General features: G+C 43.7%; 1 protein-coding gene and 1 pseudogene across 1 annotated transcript; one reads left to right on the forward strand and one right to left on the reverse strand.

The window, feature by feature from the left end:
- Positions 1 to 687: 687 nt before the first annotated feature.
- LOC115204719 (N-acetylgalactosamine-6-sulfatase-like) lies at positions 688 to 22,091 on the reverse strand (annotated as a pseudogene).
- Positions 22,092 to 22,431: 340 nt separating this feature from the next.
- LOC115202978 (trafficking protein particle complex subunit 2-like protein) lies at positions 22,432 to 23,892 on the forward strand. Its single transcript, XM_029767189.1, has 5 exons — positions 22,432 to 22,530; positions 23,124 to 23,296; positions 23,392 to 23,479; positions 23,595 to 23,674; positions 23,757 to 23,892. The coding sequence occupies exons 1-5, from the start codon at positions 22,474 to 22,476 to the stop codon at positions 23,800 to 23,802; spliced, it is 444 nt and encodes a 147-aa protein (XP_029623049.1). The 5' UTR covers positions 22,432 to 22,473; the 3' UTR covers positions 23,803 to 23,892.
- Positions 23,893 to 23,898: the final 6 nt, after the last annotated feature.

Below are 23,898 nucleotides of genomic sequence, written 5' to 3' on the forward strand. Positions count from 1 at the left end.
GTGCTGTTCGTTGACTTCGAGACATCGATTGGGTATTCACTAGATTCCCCAGCCACAAAGTCAGAATAAACTGCCTTTATCGTAAAAATGTATGACAACAAAAATGTGCTTTTTGGTCGTCATTTAAGTTTAGGGTTAGACATACGGTTAGCAGTGTGGTTAAGGTTAGGTTTAAAAATAAAACATCTATATATACACACTGTAAAAATAGGCGGGATTTGGCTATAATATAATTGTCATCAATAATAATTCTATTCATATTCCTCTCATAATAGTGAGAGGAATGCCGAGGCGTCCCCCAAGTAGGTGCTTCACAGGGTGGAAGAGAATTCCAGTGGCTATAAAACTCGGGCTGGTTCAGACTTGCCCTGTACAAGATCATCAGCAGACTTCATCACCATCATTTACCACCGTCTGACCAGTTCCCTCCGCTCAAGCCCCGAACTGACCCTCTCCATCTGCAAAGTCTTGACCTCTATTGGTTGATCTGTCATGATATATTGCTTGTTTATTTGTTTGTTTTTTGTTTACGAAGCGATTTCTATTATAAAAAGCGCTCGAAGTTTTATAAATTATTATTATTATGACTTTGTGACTGTGGAAGCAAGTGACGACCCATCGATTGACGCAGAAATCTTCAATCTGCCGCCCACTAGAAAACATCTGTTAATAACATTTTGAAAAACGTTGCATAAAAATGAAACATTGTTTTATTCTAGTTAAAACAGTTTGTTGTCGTTGTTGCCCTATTTCAATGTCGTCCACAATAGTGCATAAGTAAGTAAGTAACGAGAGATAAAACATCTACAGAGATGGCATCATTAAAAAAAAGCTATTGCAAATCAGCTTCATTCAATTAATAATCATATGGTACCCAGAAAGCATTCATCACATTTTTAACGTTCACCATTCAAACCATATGTTGTTCTGTTTCAACATTACAAGTTAAAAACCGAATAGAAATTCAAGTTGAATTCCTGAAAATGGCTCTTGATCAAGGCAGCATCTTCGCTGACATCCTCCCTTTTCCCAGGGTGGCGCTGAAACAGATAGCTAATGCGGCCAGTCACACTTCCACGGCTGTGACTTGGGGGATTTTCCTAACTTTTCACATCCTGGAGGTGCCCAGTTCTGTCAGTGAAAGAAACCACAGAAAACATTCTTACACATTCATTCAGTTGAGCTGAACATTATTAAAATGATGTTCTCCAAGGAAACCGCATGGGGGAGCTGCTGCTACACTAGTGATACACAGATCTCAGAATCATGGACAAACTGCTTTAGCAATGAGCATACAAAGCAATGATCCTTTTTAGCTGTTTTGTAAAAACCCAAACCAATGAGACAGACACTCCCTATTTTTTCCAAAAGCAGCTAAAACCCACAGGAACAGTTGCTGAGACAAAAGGTCCAAGAATCACGCTGCTGTGTTTTTCCACAAATAACAATAAGATAGTCTATTATTTTACAAACAAAGGGAAAGAAAATAACTCTGGTAAACAAATCTGAAATTGTGCCCACATAGTTTACTGAAAGCATTCAGCATTCTAAAAAGATAAAGGAAATGAGAAAAGGCGCCACTACAGCAAGATCTTAATCAATTTCTTTTCGAAAATCATTTTCTTTGAGAAAGAACACACAAGTCAGAGATGTTAACACTGAAAACAAAAGCCACAGAACAATACTTTGAAACAAAATGTATTATATCAAACAAGTTAAAGGAGGCTACATGGGGAATGGACATTCTGTGTAGTATTTATCTTACCATGACAGCCATGTCACACATATTGAGCTGGGCCACACCCGGTACCAAACCCTTCTTATACTTCCCCACCACTGCTGTGATCCAACTCAGTGCATCCTGGTACTCCTTAGTCACAACACTGCAGAGAAACACACAGGCGTAAGTAGTTGTGCAAAACACTCACCACACATACAGCACACCGATGGCGTAGTTATACAATTTAACACAGAGAATAGATGTCAGTCACAGCACATAGACAGATGACAGAAGGTCACTGCTCACACAAATGCACATTCGCACACAAACACAGCAGGCCTACAATATAGATCAGTGTAAAACAATCTCTGTATGATTAGTAAAACATTTTTCATAAATCAGTTTCATAAATCTGCAGATTAGTCTTCCATGTGCTGTACAGCCTAAAATGACTATCTATTATCATTGTATGACACCTGCCTGCCTTTAAACAACTGATATAATCCATAGCGAATGTACACTAATGACTGAAACAGTTTAAAGCCGACAAGCTTAACTCATATGAGAGCCTTTTGACAGCATACGCACGCACGTGCACACCCCCCCCCCCCCACTTTGGGGAGCCCTCTCAGCAGGATTGGCCATGTTCCCCATCCCCTGTCTCTCAATTATTCTTGTTGGACACGGCGGAGCACCTCTGTGCATTATTATATTCAGTGTGTAAAACGCAGAGGCCCTGAAGTGTTTCAAAGGAACACTGCTCTGTCTGCTCTCAATAGGACCTGTAGGGTTAATGGGCTCTCTGTGTTTGGGGGGAGTGGGCGGCTGGTGGCGCGACACGTGGATAGACAAATATCACCAGTGCAATTACACCCATAATACAGTCGCAAGCAGCACCTGTGCCAGCTCCGCCCCCGCCCCTCCCCAAAGCCAGCTCTCTGATTGGCCCCTGGGGAGGGTGTGCGTGAGGTGAAGTGTCAATTAGTGTAATAACCCCAGGCCCTGTCCGGCTCACACCGCCTATCCCCTCTACCTCCCCAAACTCCTTCTCCACCTCCCCTCCTCCTTCTCCACCTCCCCTCCATCTCCCCCCTCCCCACCTCCACCTCCCCTCAACATCCCAGAGGGCAGTGGGGCTTCTGACACACAATAGCACCTGCTCCCCTATTCCTCAGCCATGTGCTACTCCTATATTCACACCCTCTGCTCTCCCAGCATCACTACTCTACTGCCCCAGTGTTCCCCACCACAACTCATCCTTTAGGTTCTTAACAAGGCCATGGCGGTCTAAACTTACCATCTGCTCTCCGCCTTGGCTTGGTGGTTATTTCTTATGGTTGTGTGGTGACGCAATACTGTGCAATGACCCAGAATCACAACATACCACGGCCTTGATCATATCTTTAATGAGTAAAGGTTTCTATAGAAACAAGTGTTTCATTTCAGATTAAATTTGACTATGTATGTATTTGAAATCACAAATTCCGCTTCATGGACCAAAGACAATATCTTGATCAAAATGATGGAGATTTCATTACCATCCTATCTGTTCTCTGCTCTGTATTGATCACTGTGATTCGTTTTCAGATAACTTCTGAAGCTGCTTTATCTCACTAAATATTAGAACCATACATCAGAGCCAGACCAAACACAGTGTGCAACACAGGCGGCTGGTGGCACCTTATTTGGGGAGGAAAGGCTAATAGTAATGGCTGGAACGGAATCACGGAATGGTATCAAACTCATCAAACACATGGTGGTTTCCATGTGTTTGACACCATTCCATTGACTCCATTCCAGCCATTATTATGAGCCGTCCTCCCCTCAGCAGCTTCGTGTGGTGCGGAAAGTGTACACTCAGCCCTTTTTGTGTCAACAGACTGTTCTTTGTCTATGCATTGAGCACCCTAACCCTAAAAATATATAGATAAAAACACATGTATTTCTCTACTCCATCTCCACAAATAAACAAAGAAAACTCCAGTCAGCACAGCCTCATTATCATTACTATAACCCTTAGCCCACTGGTGTTAAAGCAAAAACTGGAATAATAATAACGCTGCATGCAAATGAACTCTTTTGATTTATAATGCATGACACCCAGGGGGAAGGCGGTATTGCTCTGGTGTGTCACCACACTCTGATTAGTGATTCATAACCCCACTGGTAGAGCGAACACACACACACACGCACACACACGCACGCACGCACGCACGCACACAGCAGCAGGCATCAAGCAGAGGGAATTGAAGAGACAATCAAATACCTTTGCCCTTTCTCCTCCTCCTGTGGAAATTGAGCAAATCGGTGAAGACTATTGATTGGGGGCTGAAGTGCTAGTCGGCAGCAGATGAGGCCAGAGTGTGCAGGGCTGCCTGCTACATTAGCCCGAGGCTGGCTGGGACTTAAGTGCTCAGCACAGGGTGACGAGGGCCCAGGGGAAGTGAGCCGGAGCAGCAGGAGGCAGGGCTAAGTCTCAGTCCCACTGGGACACAGGCAGGGAGAACTGGGCTGTCTTACTATACACTGGACCCAGTCAGCCACACCTTCCCACTGATCTACAACCACAGGAGGAGTCATCTACCACACCAATAGAAGAGGACCAATAAGAACAATTTCATGTGCTCATGTACAGTCTGAAAACGCTTAACAGTAAATAAATGTTTGGTCTAAATCTCACAGCGGTAGAATGCTGATCTCTGTGTGCTTGTGATTGTCTTGTTATTGTATATCAATGAGATAAAGACAAAATATGATATATCCTAATTCAGATATGAATGGAAAAGCATCTTCTGTATTCCCCTGGATTCCTGCAGCAGGTCTCTAGTGAGTGTGTCCATGTATCCTAAGAGGCTGGGACAGTGGAGCGACTGCCCGGGCAACGTGTGTTACTGCTGTAGTATCAGCCTGCCACACAACTGAAGGTATGCGTGCAGACAGGCCCTACATCATCTTAAGTGGCTCTTTAGGTGCAGACAGAGATTAATGACGGCCAGCCGGTCCAGCTGGGTGCCCAAGGAGCACATGGCCAGCAGCCTGCCTGACACACAGACAGGAGAGAGGGAAACAGAGAGAGGGAGGAGATGGGAGGGATGGCAGTTGGGGTGGATGGTGGCTGGGTGTCATTACTGGGGCTGGAGAGATGGGGCTGGAATATTGTGACCTCACGGTCCACCCCAATGACCCCCACCCACTTGGAGAGGGGAGAGGGAACACAGGGTCCTCTCTCCAGGTGCCAAATCAGCTCCTCCTCTCCATAAGTCTGGGACACGGCCAAATAAACGCTTCAACACATTCAACACAACACTGCTATAGATTTTTCTGTTTTTAATTATGCGGATTGAATAGAAGAGAGCAGAGAAGAGATGGGCTGATCAAAAACAACATGAATGTTTAATTATTCCATCTCCCTTCAAGTGAGAAAAGGAGTACGGGGAGATTAAGAGAGGAGAGAGTGATAAAGTGAGAGAGGAAGAAAGAGAGAGAGAGAGAGAGACATATAGAGAGATGGTGAGGGAGGGAGCCAGCCAGAGGGTGTGAAACAGCATGGGGGACAGGAGCTAATCCGACTGAAGAAAACATTAAGGAGAATGAAGACGGATCAGAGAGAAAGCAAGATAATAGGAAATTCTATTCCCTCATCAAATCATTATGGAAACTATATGAATGTATGTCACGCTTTTGTTCATCTCTGAGTGTCTTTGCCAATAAAAAAGTGAAAGGAAAAATGAATACAAAAAAAATATATGTATTTAACATTTATTTAACTAGGAAAGTCAGTTAAAAACAAATTCTTATTTGCAATGACGGCCTACCGGGGAACAGTGGGTTAACTGCCTTGTTCAGGGGCAGAATGACAGATTTGTACCTTGTCAGCTCAGGGATTCGATCCAGCAACCTTTCGGTTACTGGCCCAATGCTCTAACCGCCAGGCTACCTGCCACCGAATAATGGTTCTTTTGTACAATTAAGGCCATTTTTGTCCACATTTTTACATCATCACAATTACATTTAATGTATAGAGAAAAATTAAAAGGTATTCTAAATAAAACACCCAACTGTTTTTTACACCACTAAGGGGTCATGTTCGAAGGCACACAAAAGTCCATTAAACAGCACTCCCTCTCGATTTATATGAGAACAATTTGTCTTGCAATTTTAACTTCTAGCAGTGGGTCTGAGGCAAGACAGTGAGCTTCAAAGAGCTATTTGCAATCACAAAGAATAGTGTTTAATCAGCCAGTCTGGGGCTGCAAAGATCAATCTTCAGTCATCACCGCACCTCTTTCCCACAACTGGATCAGTATTGATCCCATAGATTCTGTCCACCAACGTCCCACAACCCCCTCCTCCTCCTCCTCTGCTCGTCTTCTCTTATTTAACCAGAGGCCTGCTGTTTGTTGAGCTGTGTGGAGATTGGCTGACCAACCCCAAGCCCTGTCTATATTTCCCTTGCTTTTCACTTTACGTTCAGTACAATCTAACAGTACACCAGGGAATCTTTGTTTGTTTTAATGAGCACTCACCTGATAGGGTATTTCTCCCCGGGGTCCCGCCCAGGTGGAAGATGAGTGGCTGCATTGTGTGTTCCTGTTGGGTGTGGGTGGTCACGCCTGCCAGCTCTTGGCCTGGACAGAAGTTACTGCCCTGTTAGAGTAGATACACATACACACAATTGATCTTTAGCTTCTAACGCCCACTTCACAGAGGACAATGGAGACTGTTGTGGTAACAGATAACCCATTTCAACTGACCCTGAGAAACTGCCCTTGAAAATAAAATTCAATTAAAAAGACTGTCAATGATGTCCACCTACCGACACTCTCACTGCACACCTGAACCTGATGCCGTCTCTCTGTTTGAAGATATGGAGGAATCTGTCCAAGGGAGCGGAGTGTAGATGTGTACAGTACATGGTGTATAGTGTGTGTGACTATATCTGTTTGGTATATAGTATCACGTCTTCTTCACCTCAAACCTGTCAACCTGTTCTCTCTGCCCTGGGGTTACGGTATGCCTGTGGCTGTTACCCATGTGGCTACTCTATCTGCCAGCCAGAATGTGGGACCGTGGCATGTACGATTGTCCCGCCAACCCCCAAAAGTGTGCAGGCTTGCTCCCCTATACTTTCCTCCCCTCCACCCCTCCTCTGGGGTAGCAGCCTGGCTCTGACAGAGGCTGATTGAGTCACAGCCCCCTCCAGACCCCCTGGGGATACCTCTCAGGTGCCCTTGTGAGCAACACGACTAATATTGAGAGAGCACTCATCTGTAAGGCACTCTACCTACCCCCCTCTGGGACCACAAGCAGTCACGCTCAAAGGAGCACAGGCACGAGCGCACACACACATACCTCACCTCAGTACACTGCATAGCCCACTATGATCCAGCCTTGCCCACATAGTGTCCTGAAGCAGTCTCTGTGCTGTGGTCTTTGAAATGTAAAAGAGCCTAAATCCCTCTGGACTGTGAGAAAGCCCATTTATTTGTTATCCAAGAAGAAGACACAGCAGAACTCCATATCTCCCAGGGTATTAAGAATATAGCAGATCATAAAGCAATGTTCTTTTCAAGATGGAGTAAAGTAGTCAGCATTATAAGAAGAATCAAGGGACATAACATGGAATGCAAAAGTAGCATTTTGGTTTCATATTTTCCTCAAAGAAAAAGATTATATAAAGAGTCCTATTAAACGTATGCTACCCACCAAAGACAAGACCGAGCAGATAACATCAGATACAGACCGTTCCCATTCCCAACACAATATAATACCTCACACCATTACCACACCATCCAACAAGAGCTTTTGATGAAAACCACTTAACCCTGTGAAATGTCTAATTTTGCACATCACCGAATCTGCTGGATTTCACCAGAAAAATGGCTATTAAGCCATAATTGAATTTCAAGTTCAGAAAAGACACACCATCCTTGTTTTATTTTAAATTGAACATAAATAGTAAATACACAACATTACTTACAACTGGTAAGAAAATAATAAGCTTGAATGATGGATCAACATTTCAGCACAATATTCAGACCCGTTTAAAACCGCTTGAAAATAAAGAGTGTTTTTTCTGTGTGATGGATGCTCGGGTGAGATGCTCGGGTCAAGCGTCATTGTAAAGCTCTGAATGCCCGCTGCCCATTCTGGTGAAGAACCGACACATTAACTCTCAGAGTCAGCTTTGGAGACCCTGAGCCTCCCCTTCAAACCATCCTTTCCTCGCAGACACACACATTCACAAACACGCGCACGCACACACACCAATCGATAGGCAACACACAGGCAATCAGACGCCATTATTTGTGAAGTTCCACTCCAGTTCACATGAGCTGATAAAGGAGGCTGCTATTGATTCAGCGGCCCTCTAGGAGAGAGCAATTTAAGCAACCGATGGGGCATAATGCAAACTTGCACGTTTGAAACTGAAGTTTCTGAGGGAGAGGAGCAGGGCACATTTTAAAGGGTGCCGAGAGGAGGAGAGAACACATTCTCACTCCTCAGGGCACAGGAGGGAGGAGTGGGATACTCAGCAGGAGGGGAGAACTCTACACCAGCGACAGCCAGTGCTGATGAATGATAGTACTTTGGTGAAGTGGGGTGTCCTCATTAATATTCATTAGCCACTGATGTACACAACAGCCACTTGATGAGCTGTTTTCAAGATAACACTGACTACTAAATGTGTGTTTTTGGAGAGCACTGTGGATGGCTGGTTGAGGGTGTGGGGAATAGAGAGAGAGAGACAATGAGAGATAAACTACAGTCAGAGAGAGAGAGAGAGAGACAATGAGAGATAAACTACAGTCAGAGAGAGAGAGAGAGAGAGAGAGAGAGAGAGAGAGAGAGAGAGAGAGAGAATGCGAAACATACACTACAGTCACTGAGAGTGACTCACCTGGTTAAACTCCTCCCACGAGTTGCTCCACGTCCAATAGTGGGCCTTGTAAGGCCCAACCCTGACTGCCATCATCTCGTTGCCGCGGTAATAGAAGAGGGGCCTGTTGGGTGTGAAATGGGATTGGTGACTGCTGGATTCCTGTGATAAGCAGCAGCCCTCTCTCAGCTCCAAGCCCCCCCCCCCCCCCCCCCCCCCCCGCTGCACTGCCTGGCCCTCCCTCGCCTCCCCTCCCAGGCTCGCGCCCCACCACCACGCTGCCATGGCCCATCCCATTATGTGCTTGGTGGAACACCTTATCCACCAGGGTGGTCCCTCTCCCTGGGCCCCAGCCAGCAGCCTCCCTACAGGGGGCACCGCCACCGCCTCTCCTAGCTGCGAGTTCTAACCTGTTGATGAGTGTGTTGTTATGGAGGACAGGGCTGAGGTCCAGTCCATCTATGAGCCTGTCGTCTGGAACGCTGAGGCCAGCCACAGACAGACTGGTGCTGAACAGATCCACCACAGTCCCCAGCTGCTGGCTCACCTGGAGATGGGAGAAAGAGTCCTGGTATTGAACCGTAACACACTGGAATTCAAATCCAGATAGAATCACATTGTCTATGGGTGCTGACATGAAAGTTTAACAGCAATTGTTGTAGGAAGTTAGATAGGGCATCCATAGGCGCCAGAACAATGCACAAACTGATCAATTTAAATACAAATCTTAAAAACTTTGTTCCCAAATTACAACTTTATTTGCTTTAATCAATGAATATCCTGTCAAAATGCATGAGCGTCTCCTCCGAAGCTGCAGTGAGTGTCCATGTTAGGATCCTGAACAGCACAGCGCGGCAGCCTTGTGAAGCGCCGTGATCAGAGCAGGGCTGGGGAGCAGAGAGAACTTCTCCTTAGAGCACAGTGATTCACACTACTGGGAGGCTGTGATACACCAGCAGCCTGCAGAGACACCAAGGGATCCCTCTCCATGCATGAAACCCAACACGACAGCACAATGGCAAACAGCGTGCACGCGCCCCCTATGAAAGCTCACCATTACAGCGGATGGGGTGGGGGGGGGGGGGGGGGGCGTGAATCCTGATGATGCAGTTCTCAGTCTCCTCTATAATCTGCGCTCGCAGGTTTATTATAAACCTCACAAACGCCTCTGTAAATTAGGAGAAAAAGGGGAGTGAGGAAAAAGAGAGAAGATGAGGCGCGGGCTAGCGCTAGCTGTTTTATCTCCCTTCCCCAGTCCCTGTGAAAAGCTTTATTTTATTTATGAAACTTTGAACTATTTTCAGATAAAATGCAATTTTTTCACTGTCATCCTTGATCTTCCATTCCATTCTCTCCTGAGCAGCCCTTTGAGGGAGACGGCACGCTCACAATCAGATAGTGCTATCAGCCCAGAGCAGCTGCGCCGCCATGTGCCTCCATGCTCCTATCAGCTGCCTGCACACACACCACCAAAATGAATTCCTTTTTCTCCCGCAGCCACTGCACCAGACAGAAAGGGCCCTGCAACACATTCCATTATCTGCACTCTCACTCTTAACACACACACATGGCATAAAACAAGAGAAATCAAAAAGGACAATTAATGAAGTTGACTACCAGGTAGCACAGGTAACCAGTCTCCTCTATAATCTGCGCTCGCTAAATCCTCCACCAAAAAATGCAAACCATTTAAAAAATATCTAAATAGTTGAAAGAGAACATTTCATTATCTCCCATTTATTTCCATTTACACTTTTCTCCCCATTCAGTACATTTCTTTCTGTATTTTCTCTTTTTGCCAGCCTTTTGTCTGTGTGGTTCTAGGTTAAACCTTGGTGGTAGTTATCTGACGTGGCAGACCTGCTATCCCTGTCTAATGCACTCAGGCTCCGTGTCTCCCAGCTGATAAACACAACAAAAAGGATTGTGACGGTGGCAGCAGCAGCAGCGTTTTGGGGGAAAAGCCCCCCCTTTCCCCCTCCATCCCAGCCAGCCTCATCCCACCGCAGCCCCTCAGTCACCGGGGGAATTTGAACCTGTGCCCGGCTCCCGCCGTCAACCTCATCTCTCTCATTCCAGCACATCTCCCAACATGCTCTCTGTCCCTCAATACTAACAACTAACACTTTCATTAGAGCTACAGTTGAAGTCGGAAGTTTACATACACTTAGGTGGGAGTCATTAAAACTCGTTTTTCAACCACTCCACAAATTTCTTGTTAACAAACTATAGTTTTAGCAAGTCGGTCATTTTTCCAACAATTGTTTACAGACAGATTATTGCACTTATAATTCACTGTATCACAATTCCAGTGGGTCAGAAGTTTACATACACTAAGTTGACTGTTCCTTTAAACAGCTTGGAAAATTCCAGAAAATGATGTCATGGCTTTAGAAGCTTCTGATAGGCTAATTGACATCATTTGAGTCAATTGGAGGTGTACCTGTGGATGTATTTCAAGGCCTACCTTCAAACTCAGTGCCTCTTGCTTGACATCATGGAAAAATCGAAAGAAATCAGCCAAGATCTCAGAAAAAAAAATTGTAGACCTCCACAAGTCTGGTTCATCATTGGGAGCAATTTCCAAACGCCTGAAGGTACCACGTTCATCTGGACAAACAATAGTACGCAAGTATAAACACCATGGGACCAGGCAGCCGTCATACCGCTCAGGAAGGAGACGCCTTCTGTCTCCTAGAGATGAACATACTTTGGTGCGAAAATTGCAAATCAATCCCAGAACAAAAGCAAAGGACCTTGTGAAGATGCTGGAGGAAAAAGGTACAAAAGTATCTATATCCACAGTAAAATGAGCCCTATATCAACATAACCTGAAAGGCCGCTCAGCAAGGAAGAAGCCACTGCTCCAAAACCGCCATAAAAAAAGCCAGACTACGGTTTGCAACTGCACATGGGGACAAAGATCGTACGTTTTGGAGAAATGTCCTCTGGTCTGATGAAACAAAAATAGAACTGTTTGGCCATAATGACCATCGTTATGTTTGGAGGAAAAAGGGGGAGGCTTACAAGCCAAAGAACACCATCCCAACCGTGAAGCACGGGGGTGGCAGCATTATGTTGTGGGGGTGCTTTGCTGCAGGAGGGACTGGTGCACTTCACAAAATAGATGGCATCATGAGGATGGAAAATGATGTGGATATAATGAAGCAACATCTCAAGACATCAGTCAGGAAGTTAAAGCTTGGTCACAAATGGGTCTTCCAAATGGACAATGACCCCAAGCATACTTCCAAAGTTGTGGCAAAATGGCTTAAGGATAACAAAGTCAAGGTATTGGAGTGGCCACAAAGCCCTGACCTCAAACCTATAGAAAATATGTTGGCAGGACTGAAAAAGCGTGTGCGAGCAAGGAGGCCTACAAACCTGACTCAGTTACACCAGCTTTGTCAGGAGGAATGGGCCAAAATTCACCCAACTTATTGTGGGAAGCTTGTGGAAGGCTACCTGAAACATTTGACCCAAGTTAAACAATTTAAAGGCAATGCTACTAAATACTAATTGAGTGTATGTAAACTTCTGACCCACTGGGAATGTGATGAAAGAAATAAAAGCTGAAAAAAATCATTCTCTACTATTATTCTGACATTTCACATTCTTAAAATAAAGTGGTGATCCTAACTGACCTAAGACAGAGAATTTTTACCAGGATGAAATGTCAGGAATTGTGAAAAACTGAGTTTAAATGTATTTGGCTAAGGTGTATGTAAACTTCCGACTTCAACTGTATGTGCAGTTCAGTCACGATGGCATGCTAGGTTTACCTACACACTGATTCACTTTTTAAAAAACTTTAATCTATCAAATCACTGTGCAGTAAGACTGTGGCATTCACACAGATTGTAATGGAGTCTTCTTCCTCTGTTGAAGATTCTTGTAATGAGTGTGAGAATGTTAGAAGTAACTTTACCTAGCCTAACCTGAAACTGGACCAACCAAACCTAGCTGTAGTATTTAACCTGAAAGCATGTTTAATCTGAAACGATTTAGAGTAGCCTTTGTTAATGTTTGCTGGCCTCTGTACCAACAATCCTCCTAACAAAAGCGACGTGGCACGTGTGGCTGTTCATTATGTGCAGCATTTATGTTCAGGGCTTATGAAACTTTTCAATGTGCAGATGAACAGAGAGATTTCAGCGCGGCACAAAGCAACAGAGAGGGAAATCATATTTTTGGCCATCCTCCCCAGCAGCAGGGAGATGAAACGAAACCCATACGACAAATCTGTTTTGTCATAGACTCACAGAGGAGCTCGCCCCATGTATTCCTGCCCGATCCACAGACTAAAGCCACAGACGGCATTCAGCAGGGTTCCCCAACTGGCGGCCCGCGGGCCAAATGTATTATTATTATTATTATTTTTTTTTAAAGACTGTAAAAACCCCAACAAATCAGCTCCAAGTGATTTTAATTTTGGAAATCTGTTGCCAAGTATTCCCACGCATAATTGAGAGATGTATGAGATCATATACAAATGTAAGCGAGGTTTGAAATGATTAGGTTTTAGTCAAATATTATATCTGTTTGGGCTTCTTGAGGTCAATTTGCCGTCTACAAATTATTTGTAATTATGTTCCGGCCCCCTGACCATCCACTCAAGACAAAAACGTCCCGCGGCTAAATCTAGTTGATGATCCCTGTTCTTCAGCATAACAGTGGTGCCTCATTCACAATACTCCATTCTCAGAAGTGTTTCATCTGCAGTAATTTCTCTAGTTAACCCACCAGCAGGTGCTACAGACAAACGTATACACAGAGGTTTAGTTGTTATGGCACTGCACCAGCACACCAAAGACCCTGCATACAAACCCTCCCTACCTCCCTGGCACTGCCATCTTTTCCAGAAGCAACCCTGTAGAACACTGCACCGGGTGCACCCTTCCCTCTCTTCTCCCAACCACCCTTTTACTTCTCTTTTTTCCTGTCCTTTATCCTGTGCGCCTGGCATATTCAGATACAGAAGTCCTCATTACAGCTCAATCCAACCTCAGCAAACAGACAAACAGATTAGCCGCTTAACACGCTCCCAATCCCCCTCTCCCTCGCCACTCTGCAGCGCTATCAGGCCACAGCACACCCCTCAGATATGAGCCGGGGGCAGGGCTTACTTCAGCCTACAGACTGCTTCCTCCGCTCGCTCCTCCAAAAATCCCTCTGCGCCACAGCCCCGTGTCACAGCTGCCCCTAATACAATTAAAAGTCATTTGCAAAACGCACAAGCTTAGCGGATCAGGGGGAAAGTCCTCCTCACAGGCTCACAGAGGAGGAAGACAGGAAAGGGGGGGGTTATGAAGATGAACCTTGCCACCTCAAAAAGTATTTGAAAAAAGTCCACACTTGCGCGCGCGCGCACACACACACACACACACACACACACACACACAGACACACACACACGTGGACACCCACACACACTCAAACCAAAAAACGGTGTGTTTACTTTTGCAATGCCAGCACCTGAAGAGAGTTGAGTTGTGATGATGTTGAGGACATTGATACACAATCGAAACAAAGAACTACAATGATATGAGAGAGACGATTACTGAAATGACTAATTGTAATTACTTTCTAATGTGGTACCTACTTGAAAACCTGCTTACAGACAGATAGCACTACAGTCACTCACAGCTGTGTGTAAATACCAGGAGATGTTCCCCAACTCCAGACAAGTAGAACACCAAGAACATATCTAGAACACCTGGAACCTGGAGATCTTCCGGACAGGTAGAACAGAGAGAAAGAGAGAGTTCTCACCGTGCCTGCTGGGATGTGTCCAGGCCACCAGGGGACGGCAGGTCCCCTCATGCCCCCCCTCAAACGTAGTTTCTTTCCCACAGAGAAACGGACCGTCACTGCCACCTCAGGGGACAGAAACATCACTCACACGCTAAGCACCATGATAAAGAGATTACTAAAACAACTTACTTTATACACAACTGAAAGGAACCCCAAACAAAGAAAATACCCACACATACTACTCATAGAGATAGAGTACATTACTCACAACTATCCATACAGGCATGTGTACAAGAACTGTAAGAAAACTGCACGGAATTGCATTTGTTGGTATCAGGGGATGAGTTGAGAGACTAAATCATGGCGTGCAGCTCTTACTTTGCTTGGGGCCGGACATCACTGCGGCCCCGTTGTCTGAGGTGAAGGACACAAAGGTGTCCTTTTCGATGCCCAGAGCACGCAGCCAGACCAGGATCTGTCCAACACTGTAGTCCAGCTCCATAACTGCATCACCGTACTGTACCTGCAGTACACACACAAGCCATTCAAACAACAGTATCTCAGGAACTTCAAATGCCCAACCCCAACTCACCATAGAGACAGACAGGTCTGTGTAGGCACTAGGGCTAGGCAAAGCCATCAACCAAGTTGCAATATCCTAGAAAACATGGAGGTAAATTAGGTATTTACTATCAAACATTTGGTATTTAGCAACAAGAGTTTTCACCCAAAAAACATGGACTAAAAGCCTGTTGGAAAAAATAGAAAAGTATTCCATCTCAGTGTGAGCCACCTATCCCAGGCACCTGGCTAATACTTTTCATCTCTGATCCATTTCTCTGTCAACAAAAACCTCATTTGGCATTCTGAAGAAATGCCTGCTTAGTGAGGCCTGAGTATTCACTGAGACTGAGAGGAATACTAAGTGACCTGAGCCCAGATGAGCAACACATCCCTTTACCCTCACCACAACCACATAGGGGCAAAGGGGTGTGAAAAATTTACATTTAATTGACAAATATCCTCAAAGCAAGAAACTGTTTTTTTCTTCTCTTCATTTTTACAATATTTTTCTCATTTTCGATTTTTAATCTTCATGTTGATACCGTGATTCTTTTTCCAAGTGGCATCTAATTCTGCTCACGTTTCCAGGTGTGAGATGGGCAATAGATCACCTAGTAGAATACGCAGTGGCTCATGCTAATGACTTTCCCCAACGCTGTAACACTGCTGCAGGCACAGCTCATCCACTTCACACATTCACAAAGCCCCTAAATCAATGGCCTAAGACCCAGAGATCTAAGCAGAGCTTTAAAACAACAAGCCAGTTTGGTAAACATTGTACAAAAACAGAAATACTGTACCGGGGTAGAAAATCATCAAGACATATGTACTAATTAGGTCCTATAATAGCCAGATCAACAAAGCCAACAATGATACAGGTTAATAACCAAGAGTGTGTCCAAACCCTCTGTTCTGGAAGAAACGCTCCGTGCTTTGTCAGCAACACATCACATGTCTCTGTGTAAGACTTTGCAGTGTCCGTTTCTATATATGACATTATTATTGACATTTTATGATTGTAGCTTCAAGTGTTGTGATCCTACCGCCCCCTCTGGCTCTTCCCCAGGAACCGTTTTGAAGCGTGCGTAGCGTCTGCTGCCCGGTAGAGAAGAAATGGCCACGTTTTGGTGAAATATGAAGTCAAGGCCCTTCTGAAAGGAAAGAAATTTGATCATATTCTGCTATCAGACCAGACACCATCCAAAAAATTCACTACAAAACTGACAGAGAACAGTAGTGTAATAGGAACATTTAAGATGAATAAAGTTGATATTCAGTTAAAAGTAATTGACACATTGCTTAGCATATTATAACTTTTCCCTTTATATACAGTGAGGGGAAAAAAGTATTTGATCCCCTGCTGATTTTGTACGTTTGCCCACTGACAAAGAAATTATCAGTCTATAATTTTAATGGTAGGTTTATTTGAACAGTGAGAGACAGAATAACAACAAAAAAATCCAGAAAAACGCATGTCAAAAATTTTATAAATTGATTTGCATTTTAATGAGAGAAATAAGTATTTGACCCCCTCTCAATCAGAAGGATTTCTGGCTCCCAGGTGTCTTTTATACAGGTAACGAGCTGAGATTAGGAGCACACTCTTAAAGGGAGTGCTCCTAATCTCAGTTTGTTACCTGTATAAAACACACCTGTCCACAGAAGCAATCAATCATTCAGATTCCAAACTCTCCACCATGGCCAAGACCAAAGAGCTCTCCAAGGATGTCAGGGACAAGATTGTAGACCTACACAAGGCTGGAATGGGCTACAAGACCATCGCTAAGCAGCTTGGTGAGAAGGTGACAACAGTTGGTGCTATTTTTCGCAAATGGAAGAAACACAAAAGAACTGTCAATCTCCCTCGGCCTGGGGCTCCATGCAAGATCTCACCTCGTGGAGTTGCAATGATCATGAGAACAGTGAGGAATCCGCCCAGAACTACACGGGAGGATCTTGTCAATGATCTCAAAGCAGCTGGGACCACAGTCACCAAGAAAACAATCGGTAACACACTACGCCGTGAAGGACTGAAATCCTGCAGCGCCCGCAAGGTCCCCCTGCTCAAGAAAGCACATATACATGCCCGTCTGAAGTTTGCCAATGAACATCTGAATGACTCAGAGGACAACTGGGTGAAAGTGTTGTGGTCAGATGAGACCAAATTGAACTCTTTGGCATCAACTCAACTCGCCGTGTTTGGAGGAGGAGGAATACTGCCTATGACCCCAAGAACACCATCCCCACCGTCAAACATGGAGGTGGAAACATTATGCTTTGGGGGTGTTTTTCTGCTAAGGGGACAGGACAACTTCACCACATCAAAGGGACGATGGACGGGGCCATGTAAAGTCAAATCTTGGGTGAAAACCTCCTTCCCTCAGCCAGGGCATTGAAAATGGGTCGTGGATGGGTATTCCACCATGACAATGACCCAAAACACACGGCCAAGGCAGCAAAGGAGTGGCTCAAGAAGAAGCACATTAAGGTCCTGGAGTGGCCTAGCCAGTCTCCAGACCTTAATCCCATAGAAAATCTGTGGAGGGAGCTGAAGGTTCGAGTTGCCAAACGTCAGCCTCGAAACCTTAATGACTTGGAGAAGATCTGCAAAGAGGAGTTTGACAAAATCCCTCCTGAGATGTGTGCAAACCTGGTGGCCAGCTACAAGAAACGTCTGACCTCTGTGAATGCCAGCAAGAGTTTTGCCACCAAGTACCAAGTCATGTTTTGCAGAGGGGTCAAATACTTATTTCCCTCATTAAAATGCAAATCGATTAATAACATTTTTGACATGTGTTCTTCTGGATTTTTGTTGTTGTTATTCTGTCTCTCACTATTCAAATAAACCTACCATTAAAATTATAGACTGATAATTTCTTTGTCAGTGGGCAAACGTACAAAATCAGCAGGGGATCAAATACTTTTTTCTCTCACTGTAATACACATGATTTCCAGTGTTCTATTTGGGACACTCATTTGTGTATGGGTTGATGGTAACTAGACTTGATACTGTACATTATGGATTTTTCTCATATCTGTTGATCAGTGGCGGATTTAGGTATATGCAACATGGGCAGCCGCCCAGGGCGGCATCCTGCTCAGGGCGCCCGCACAATTTTTTGGGGAATGGTGACATTTGCGCGATCAGTTTTCTATCGCTCATTTGCACGTCACGTCAGTGATATCATGTCACCGTGTGGGACTGTAGGTCAACTAACCTTGTCATAGTGGGCGCCCTGATTCTAGTTTGTGAGCTAAGCAGGCTACTGCCTGGGAAGATCTCCCACTCAGAGGTACGAGATGGGAAGGGGGCGGGGGTAGGTTGACCTCAGGTCTCCCCACTGGAAGCCCGAGGTAGGGGGAGTGGGGGAATCTATCAAATAGCGCACATCTAACGTTGTACAGTACTAATTAGTAAAATCAGTCACACCACAAAATGCTACCAAATAAACCACAATTCATTCATAATACTGTGAATATATAGTTTCACAGACATGTTGTTGCATTTTTTTTCTGGTTTGTGTGAAATCGTTAAGAATAATATAAAACCAGTCTGCACACCACCAAGGTGAATTGGTTTAGTCTTGACTCTTGGTTGACAGTGTCGGGGGGATGGGTAATGTATTGACGCTCGAGTGCCAAATCAACACAAGATTGTTTCTCTTTGTCTTTGTTACTTATTTTTGATATTTATCAGTCTTATTTATATTTTTATATTTATATAGTTTTAAATCTTATGATTATTTATTTGTGTTGTTCCAAATGTCTGAATAAAAATGACAGTTAGTGCAGAATGGTGCATGTTTTTTTGGAGGGTGGGGGGGGGGGGGGGGGCTGAAGTGGGGGTTCGCCCAGGGAGCCATACAAGCTAGAACAGCCACTGCTGTTGATAGTGATTGACGCTAGACTGGAGGTACAAAGACCGAGGACATTGATTGTTATTATCTTCTGAGACAGTGTGCGATTCTGTAGCAGTTGATTTGTGACTTCCTACCTGCCTCTCAGCAGGTGTTTACAGAACATTGGTGCTGTGAGATTAGAATATAAAGGCCTGCTTAGAGAAGGCCAGTTAGACATTTTCTCTGCTTTTGTGCTGGAGGTGTCTCCCTGTTGTAACTTGTAATTAAACTGGATTGGTTTTGATTGACTTCATCAATGACTACTCTCCTTTTCCTTCACCTGGAAATTCCTATTACAATCAGTATTTGTAAGGAAGAACTGGGACGGACGTCTGCCACTCAATCACTTACCTCCAAGTAGATCTCCAATTTTCTTATCGATCCCAAACTCCTCATAGTATCTGGAAAACAAATGTAGTTCATTAGTTTCCATGTCATCTACATAAGTACAATAGTTATTAGTTATCAATAGGACTCATACACAACACTCACACCGTGGCTATTTAATAAACAATTTGTTTTATTCCAAAAACCCAGCAGCAGACTTTGAAAAGCCCGTCCTGTGATAGAGGGGAGTTTAGAGAAGCAGATTTGAGAAGTCTCTGAAGAGCAGGGGAACTGTTATGAAATAGTACTGAAGCGTGGAACGGTAGACGCAGCAGCGCCCACCGTCTCTCTCATGCTCGGGCTGTTCCAGGTGTCCTCACTCACCGCCAACGCAACCTGCCGTCTCCTGGGTGCGTGTGTGTGCGTCTGTCCAGGCTCAGGTACGCTATGCTGATTAAACCCACGGCTAAGCGCAAAAAGCGCCCGCCTGCTAGCGCCAATGACCCTGAATACACATATGGCTGTTTTGGGGAAAACAAATGGGCGGAAAATGGAATACACAAGCGCAGCTGGTACAGAGAAGAGGAGTAAAGAAATTATCCTCATTCAGAGGAGCAACCAGCCGAGCCAAACACTGAAAGAGTCCGGGAGAGAAGATTTTTATGTTTTCTGTTCTGTGTGAGTGAGGGAACGAGCGTGGGAGTGTGTGCAGGTTGTGTGTGTGTATACCTTCCCACCATCTGAGAGTTGTTGTAGACCGGGACATTAGGCCTGTCGCTGCTGTTGTAGGGACCGAAGTGGCAGTTTGGAGCACCAAACCATTCATCAAAACCATGCTCCAGAGGTAGGTGATGAGCTCTGTGACCAAGATGCCTTAGGCCAGGAAAAATGATGGGGGAAGGAGAAACACAGAATTAGAATTGTCACTATTGTTACCACTTCAAATGAGATCAAAATGAATGGTGCCCACCACTTGCCGATGATCTTGTTGACGTAACCCTTCTTCTTCAGTACCTGTGGTAATAGAATTTTATCCTTTGAGATCCCTCCTACTATCTCCTGGGGTGTGTAGGCTGCAAAGGTCAGGGGTTACATTCATTTGTGGGGCAAAGCAGCAAGGAAAATATAAAAAAACTCAAAAGAAAGACAGAGTGAGAGTTCACCATTCCTGGCATAGGCATTGGTGGTATAGAATCCATTTCTAACTGGTAATCGTCCTGTCAGAAGTGAAGCTCTGGCTAAGGAGTAATAGGATAAGAGACATCAACATCATGTTTTGATAAACTATTTAAATGATCAGCTGAATGTGTAGTTAATGTGGGAGAGGCTGCATGTGATTTTACACAAAGTTCCACAGCATATAACTAGTCAGATCCGGGTTAAGCGAGCATTTTGTCAAGAAGTAGTGCGGCTTGGCCTTCACCTCTCCCGAGTCCATACGGGTTGCAGCGATGGGACAAGACTGTAACTACCAATTGGATATCACAAAATCATGGCAAAAAAGGGGGTAAAAAATGAATAAATAATCATAATAATAAAGAAATAAAGAAAAAACAAGAAAAAAATACTAATAAAAAAAGTGTGTGCAAAGCTGTCATCAAGGCAAAGGGTGGCTATTTTGAAGAATCAAAAATCTCAGATATATTTTGATTTGTTTAATACTTTTTTGGTTACTACATGATTCCATACGTGTTATTTCATAGTTTTAATGTCTTCACTATTATTCTACAATGTAGAAAATAGTAAAAATTAAGAAAAACCCTTGAATGAGTAGGTGTGTCCAAACTTTTGACTGGTACTGTATGTATGAACCGAGTTGAGCTTTGCATTTGGGTTTTGCGTCAGGCTATATTTTCAAATACAAATATATATATGGGAGCTCAACCTGGATATTGTGATTAAGCCACGTACCATTTCAGTATATGATTACATTTCTAATTAACATTCAGTGGCTGAATCCTCTAATACCCTCTCCGTCGCATTAATACAAATAGCCAGGTATGATGCACTTGGCTTCCTTCAGGCACACATCACACACACATATGAGATAAGCAATTGATTAGGTCTTATTTGCTTAAATATTAATTAGAAAAAAAGAAAAGGGTTGATCTATTTTGCATAAAACGTTCATTCAAATTCCCAAATTAGGTATCATTAGCATATTTCAATAGTGTATTATCTCTATTAGCATAATGAGTCTTCTCCCCTCTATCACCCAGACACACACAGCTTAGGCTTCTGATGTATGCGTCACATTGTTTCAAAAGGCTTTTGAAGGATTCCTGGCTGCATCTACCACCAACCTCTCACCCAAATCCCACTTAATCACAGTGACGTTTTCATCACTGTAACTTTTCCTCTCCAATGACAATATTATTGAATTGTCATCATTCATTGTCGCACCGACAGTCAGGTTCTTATGCATGTGGTGCCAATTCCGGATACGAATCCAGACTATGAATTCCTTCTGTCTTTATAATCAGTGTAATATGTTTTCATATCTATGAATTCAAGAGGATTGGGACTTTAATCAAGTATGACATGTATGTAGCTGACACTGACATGGAGAGCAGAGGGGGTTAGCTGTGTAGAAGTCGGGGAACAGCATCCCCTGGGCAGCCATGGAGTCAAGGTTTGGGGTCTCCTTAGAGACCCATCTAAACATTAGAGGAACAAGCTGTCAAATGCCAGTGGATCATGATGCTATGATAAGCAGACTTTACCATCACAAAGAGTTGCAGAGAAATGGTTGCCATTTCCTGACAGAGACCAAATACCAAGCACACGTTGGCATGCTGTGTAGTATTGTATGTCAAGTATACATGACATATAATCAGAGCGGACACAGCCTTTCCATTTGAGTAATCATGCCACAGGTTTTAGAAATACATTTAAAAAGTCTCATGCCACAAAAGTAACACTCCCCAAACTAAACGTACATCAACATCTTACGTCATCCATAATAATGATGACAATGCTCGGAGTCGACTTGTTTGAAGGATTATCTGCCCCAAAAACCACATATTAAACTACAAAACAATATCAAAGTTTGAATTAGACAGACATCCATTGCAGTGATCACATGATAACACATTCAGGAAGCACATGACGATTTGTCATTGCTTTCATGAGCGTTTTTAGCGCAACACTTGCGCATATTCAAATAGTGAAGCTGACTTTACTGCCCGATGTAGTCACGCTTGAAAACACATTTTTGTATCGATTAAAATATTTATAATAAGTTCCGTTATTTTACATAAACAGTTACACAAAATTAAAGTTATCTTACAAGTCTTTATCTATCACACAGTCACGTGATACGTCTTGGCATGCACAGTGTACATAATTCCAAGATGGCGGTCTGTATTGCTGTCATCGCTAAAGAGGTAAAATGAAACAAGAACGCTATTTACATCGACATTTGAATTTCGTTTTTGTATTGACTAGCCTCTAACGGGATACATAGTCAGTTGTACAACTGAATGCATTCAACTGAAATGTGTCTTCCGCATTTAACCCACCCCCTCTACGAAACTGAGTGTTGACTGTGATGCTATACGACTAGGTAGTAGCTTGCCAACTGGGCTAACTAGATACATTGAGTATGTTCATTTGAGAGATAAGCATGCAATAATAACGCATCAAGTCACACTTCAGGTGAAAGGTCCGGACGTAACTAGCTATTCTTATTCAATTAATGTGCAGATAGCTAGCAAATCACTGCTGTTCATCAATCTTGGTCCAAACCAAAGAAGGTTGAGGCTTTTTTGTAGCCGAACACCTAATTTGTTAACTAGGTCATCATTAAGCCCTCCGGTGTATTAGTATTGGGCTGGAACAAAAGGCTTGCGCACTCTCAACCTGTGGTCCAACACCATAGACATTCTATCTGCAAGTATTTGGCCTGTTTATATACATTCTTTTGTGATGAATTTAAGCGTTATGAAAGGTTGCAGTAATTAATTTCCTATTCTGTTAGAATTATCCTCTGTACATCCGAAGTGTACCCGTACAGAATGAACTGAAGTTCCACTACACGGTGCATACCTCTCTGGATGTGGTGGAAGAGAAGATTTCAGCAGTCGGCAAAGCTATGGCAGACCAGAGAGAGCTTTACCTTGGGCTACTGTACCCAACTGAGGACTACAAAGTGTATCCTTATATGATAAAAATTGTATATTACACTCCTGTCTGCATGTTTTTTTCTCCTATAAAATTGAAAATGTTATCCTTTACTGACATACCAGATATGGCTATGTGACAAACTCCAAGGTGAAGTTTGTCATTGTTGTGGACTCGTCAAACACATCTCTGCGGGACAATGAGATTAGAAGTGTAAGTCAACTCCTGAATCTGTATGGTTCTCTTATATTTTAATGGCTTTCAGGGGATCTGATTGCTTCAGTTTATGGTCGTTTGATGAAACTACTTGACACATTCTTTCCTTCAGATGTTCAGAAAGCTACACAACTCATTTACTGATGTGATGTGCAACCCATTCTACAATCCTGGAGACACCATTCAGTCCAAGTAAGTTATCCCTACCACAGTGAAAATTATGCAATGGTGTATCAAAATTGCTGTTGTCTGATTTACACCTTTTTTCCTCCAGGGCCTTTGACAGCATGGTGTCTGCAATGATGGTGCAAGCTAGCTGATATTATCCTCCTGAACATCTGTACATAATTTCTTGAAACCCTTTGCGTGTTGCCTCATAATAAACTATGTCCATCAGAACCTCTCATTTACACCAT

The sequence above is a fragment of the Salmo trutta genome, chromosome 12 (genome assembly GCF_901001165.1).
Source record: "Salmo trutta chromosome 12, fSalTru1.1, whole genome shotgun sequence".
Taxonomy (NCBI): Eukaryota; Metazoa; Chordata; class Actinopteri; order Salmoniformes; family Salmonidae; genus Salmo; species Salmo trutta.

Excerpts from the sequence above, each read along its gene's own strand:
- LOC115202978 (XM_029767189.1), top strand. The coding sequence starts at position 22,474 with ATGCACAGTGTACATAATTCCAAGATGGCGGTCTGTATTGCTGTCATC. Across the intron at positions 23,480-23,594 it reads GGGACAATGAGATTAGAAGT|ATGTTCAGAAAGCTACACAA; the intron begins GTAAGTCAACTC and ends TCTTTCCTTCAG. Across the intron at positions 23,675-23,756 it reads GGAGACACCATTCAGTCCAA|GGCCTTTGACAGCATGGTGT; the intron begins GTAAGTTATCCC and ends TTTTTCCTCCAG.